This window comes from Lathyrus oleraceus, chromosome 5 (assembly GCF_024323335.1).
Source record: "Lathyrus oleraceus cultivar Zhongwan6 chromosome 5, CAAS_Psat_ZW6_1.0, whole genome shotgun sequence".
Taxonomy (NCBI): Eukaryota; Viridiplantae; Streptophyta; class Magnoliopsida; order Fabales; family Fabaceae; genus Lathyrus; species Lathyrus oleraceus.
In genome coordinates this window covers 362,961,175-362,965,379 of record NC_066583.1, presented here as the reverse complement: position 1 = coordinate 362,965,379, position 4,205 = coordinate 362,961,175, and the positions used below count along the sequence as shown (strand labels likewise).

The window sequence follows — 4,205 nt, the reverse complement described above, 5'->3', positions numbered from 1 at the left end:
AAAGCACACAAACAACAACTTGCAACAGAGACCGGAAAGTCTCAACTTGATGTTTATTTGGAGGAGGCAAGTGTGGATTTAAGTTATCAAAATTTTGATGACTTGAATGTTCTTCAATGGTGGAAGGAGAATTGGAATAGGTTTAAAGAGTTATCTTTATTGGCTCGTGATTTGTTAGGCATCCCTATTACTACTGTTGCATCTGAATCTGCTTTCAGTATTGGTTCAATCATTCTAAACAAATATAGAAGTCGCTTATTGTCGAAGAATGTAAAGGCATTAATTTATACTCGCAATTGGATTCACGGTTTCAACAATTTTGGTACATAATCAAATATTAAAGTTTCTTTTAATACTTTGTGATTCTTTTAATTTTGTTACTTACACTTAATTTTTTTATAGATGTAGTGGGTGATGATGAAGATAATGATGATGGAAGTTTGACGAAAAGTATTACAACTGAAGCATCATATGTTCATGACGTAGATGAAGATTGATGAGTGCATCTTTTATGTTTGTAGAGAATTTAGAGATTTTTGTGTTAGATTAAACTATTTATGACTTCTTTCATAACTTTTGTTGAATTTATGGAGTTGAACTTTTGTTGAATTTGTGGTGTTGAACTTATGTTGAATTCGTGATATTTAATTTAAGGTTGGTTGAATTTAATTATTGGATGTAGGATAATGATAGTGATTTTTATGCGCAAGTGTGTTTTTACATACATTATTTAGTAAAGACTTTATTAGATTTTAGTAGTATTAGAATATATGAGTACTTTTTTAAATTATATCATCATGAGTGAAAAAGGTTTTTTTAAAGAGAATAACGGGCATGCCCGTCATTAAATGGGGCGGGCCTAGTAAGTGACCTTTGACCGCCCCGTCCCGCCCCATTTTCTTGCGGGCTTTTGTGGGGCAGGCCTAAACGGGGCGGGCATGCCCGTTTGCCACCCCTAGCTATGACTATAAGCATGTAAAATCATGTTTAATTATACAATATTGATATTCTTACTGTTTAATTTACACATATACTGTAAGTACTATTCACAAATACGGTCAATTGTGTCGTGAACAGTAAAATCATATATGAATAATTGCGTGAATAGTTCATGAACAGTACCATGTGAATAGTGCGTACACATGAACAATACTCCTGTGAACAATGTATGAATAGTGATTTGTATATTAAAATAAAGTTGATTAATGAAATGTAAATAATTGGTTAATGAATTAATGAAGTTGGTTAATAAACGCACAGATATTAAAAATAGTTCTTCGTGGTAAAATAAAATTGGTTAATTAAATATAAAAAATTGGTTAACGAAGTTATGAAGTTGGTTAATTAACAGTCAGATATAAAAATAATTTTTAGTAATAAAACAAAGTTGATTAATAAAATATTAAATATTGATTAATGAAGTTATGAAATTGGTTAATCACATAATACTCTTTAATAAAAAAAAAATTACATATATTTTTATAAAATAATATTTTATTATTATAATATTTTATTATTTATCGTATTAGTGAACGGTCAAATTCGATGTAGTGTATCTTTCGGTGTTTCGGTGTATAAATAACATTTTTCTTAATTTTTCTTAATTATATACTATATGAATTGTTATGCCTACAAGTATGTCGATGTCAACTCAATAATAATTGTTTCCATGATATATTAAATCAACTACTTATTTATTGTTGTTGAATATTTCAGTTAATCTATTTTTTAATTTTAAATTTCTATAATAAAATTATCAAATTAAACAATATTTCTCAGATTTCAACTAGTTTTATAGAGAAAAAAAAGTTAAGTGTCACTCTTCCATGTAATCAATCATTCATTTTCACATATGTCATAATTGCGTCTCTCTTTAAATAAAAAAGAAGTTGAAGCATGTGTCTTACTTATGCCACTATGGATCAAGAGCAATTGAGTTTTTCAAGGAACCATATTTACCACACACCCAACACAAGCAACCACACTCTCTCTATTCTTCCAAATCTACCCCTAATTATATATAAAAACACTTTAACTTAAGTGCAATAAAGTAATTTCATCATTTTCACATCTAAACTATGAAATACTCTCTGTCTATAAAACCTCTCAAAACCTCTCATTGTAACAAACACTCATTTCTCACATCACATCACAGTTTCTCCCTAACAAGTTCAATTCAGTTGTTTCTTTCATATAAATATGGTAAGAAATAACCCCAACGTTGTAGTTGTAACCATTCTATTTCTATTATTATCATTACCATTAGTCTCGTGTGAAGAATGTTCATCGAAATATGAAGGTGGTTGTCACGATAAAAATGAAGCACTAAAGTTAAAGGTAATTGCAATATTTTGCATATTGTTGTCAAGCATGATTGGTGTTTGCATTCCGATTTTCACAACTTCGGTTCCGGCTTTAAAACCCGACGGAGACTTGTTCGTCGTTATAAAAGCTTTTGCCTGCGGTGTTATACTTGCTACCGGTTATATACACGTCATGCCAGATTCATTTGCGGATTTAACTTCTCCTTGTTTGCCTCAACACCCTTGGCATAAATTCCCATTCACCACTTTCATTGCTATGATCTCCGCCATTTTTACTCTCATGGTTGATTCATTTTCTTTAAGTTATTTTAAAAAGAAACTTCCTATGTCTTCTTCTGTGAATAATTTGGAAACGACAAAGGAATTGGAACTTGGTCATGGTCTTGCGATTGCAAATGGACATGAGAAGAATGTGAATGCCGAACAATTGCTTCGTTACCGTGTTGTGGCTCAGGTTAATTAATTTCTTTGTTATTAAATGTTATATTTATGTTGAGTTTCTTGTTTCTTGTTTTGTTGATATGATGTGTGTGGAATTGGGTCCAGGTTTTGGAGTTAGGAATTGTGGTGCACTCAGTAGTGATTGGTTTGTCAATGGGTGCTTCGGAGAATCCTTGCACAATAAAGCCTCTCATTGCTGCACTTTGCTTCCATCAACTCTTTGAGGGGATGGGTTTGGGTGGTTGCATATTACAGGTATTATTATTATTATCACTATTACTATTAATATATGATTCTAATGTGTTATGTATATTTTTTATAGGCTGATTATGGAGTGAAGATGAAAGTGATAATGGTATTTTTTTTCTCAGTGACAACGCCATTTGGGATAGCATTAGGGATTGGATTATCAGAAGTGTATAGTGACACTAGTCCAACTGCACTAATTGTAGAAGGGGTTCTAAATGCTATTTCTGCAGGGCTTCTCAATTACATGGCACTTGTTGATTTATTGGCTAATGAATTTATGGGTACAAAGTTGCAAAGTAGAATCAAGCTTCAATTATTGTGTTATATAGCTGTTTTTCTAGGCGCAGGAGGCATGTCGGTTATGGCAATTTGGGCCTAAAATATAGTAAACTTAGTTTAGTTCTTATATAATTTTTATCTTATTTAGTTGTAACCATTTTTTAAAGAAAAATATGGTTTCCTATTATTCTAGTTTAGTCTAGGAATCACGTTTTTGTGACTTCATTATTTGATGGAATATAGTTACTTTGTTTATAGTTCATTCTGATTTTGCTCATTGGTGTTGTTTTTATTTTTTTTATATGTTTTGTTATTCTTTATTTGCTTCCTAGCATTCTGTAATCCATAAAAGAATGTGTATATCCTCATTCTTTCATGAGCAAGAGTTTATAAGCAATTTAGATTCATTAAAGGTCATCAAAGTAGTTGTTTCCTGACTCATACATTAAACAAATAAAGCATATTTGTCACAAATAAATAAATATAACACAGTAAAATTTTGATTTTTTTTTAAAATAACCGTATTTTTCAAATTAAGTTTCTAAATAATCATTTAAAAAAAAATAATAATCACTTTTCAAACAGATGAACTGGCGCATCCACTTAGATTACAAAGGATTCCAAAATATTGAATGGAGGCGCCATGGTTACTGGCGCATGCATGTGTAGTTTAGCAAATGCGCCATGCATATGGCGCATGCATGTGCTTGTGTGTGTGGCGCCTAACCCTCTGGCGCATGCATTTCATGGTTCATCTATAAATACATTGTGCATCTCACATATTTTTACACACAAGTTCTTACCCTCCAACCCCATCTTTTTTCATTCTACTTCAATCTCCTTCAATTTTTTTCTTAAACCATGTATGAATACATTCGCAAGAGAAATGTCGATTTAATTTTTTTCAGTCGT

At 31.2% G+C, this 4,205-nt stretch overlaps 1 protein-coding gene across 1 annotated transcript; it reads left to right on the top strand.

Moving 5' to 3' along the window:
• Positions 1-2,160: 2,160 nt before the first annotated feature.
• Positions 2,161-3,393, top strand: LOC127079181 (fe(2+) transport protein 1). The gene is made up of 3 exons (XM_051019603.1): positions 2,161-2,778; positions 2,871-3,020; positions 3,088-3,393. The coding sequence occupies exons 1-3, from the start codon at positions 2,200-2,202 to the stop codon at positions 3,391-3,393; spliced, it is 1,035 nt and encodes a 344-aa protein (XP_050875560.1). The 5' UTR covers positions 2,161-2,199.
• The last annotated feature ends 812 nt before the right edge of the window (positions 3,394-4,205 follow it).

Bases quoted from the DNA above. Each gene is read 5' to 3' on its own strand.
- LOC127079181 (XM_051019603.1), top strand. From the start codon at position 2,200: ATGGTAAGAAATAACCCCAACGTTGTAGTTGTAACCATTCTATTTCTA. The intron at 2,779-2,870 runs GTTAATTAATTT...AATTGGGTCCAG, and splicing joins GTTACCGTGTTGTGGCTCAG to GTTTTGGAGTTAGGAATTGT. The intron at 3,021-3,087 runs GTATTATTATTA...TATTTTTTATAG, and splicing joins TGGGTGGTTGCATATTACAG to GCTGATTATGGAGTGAAGAT.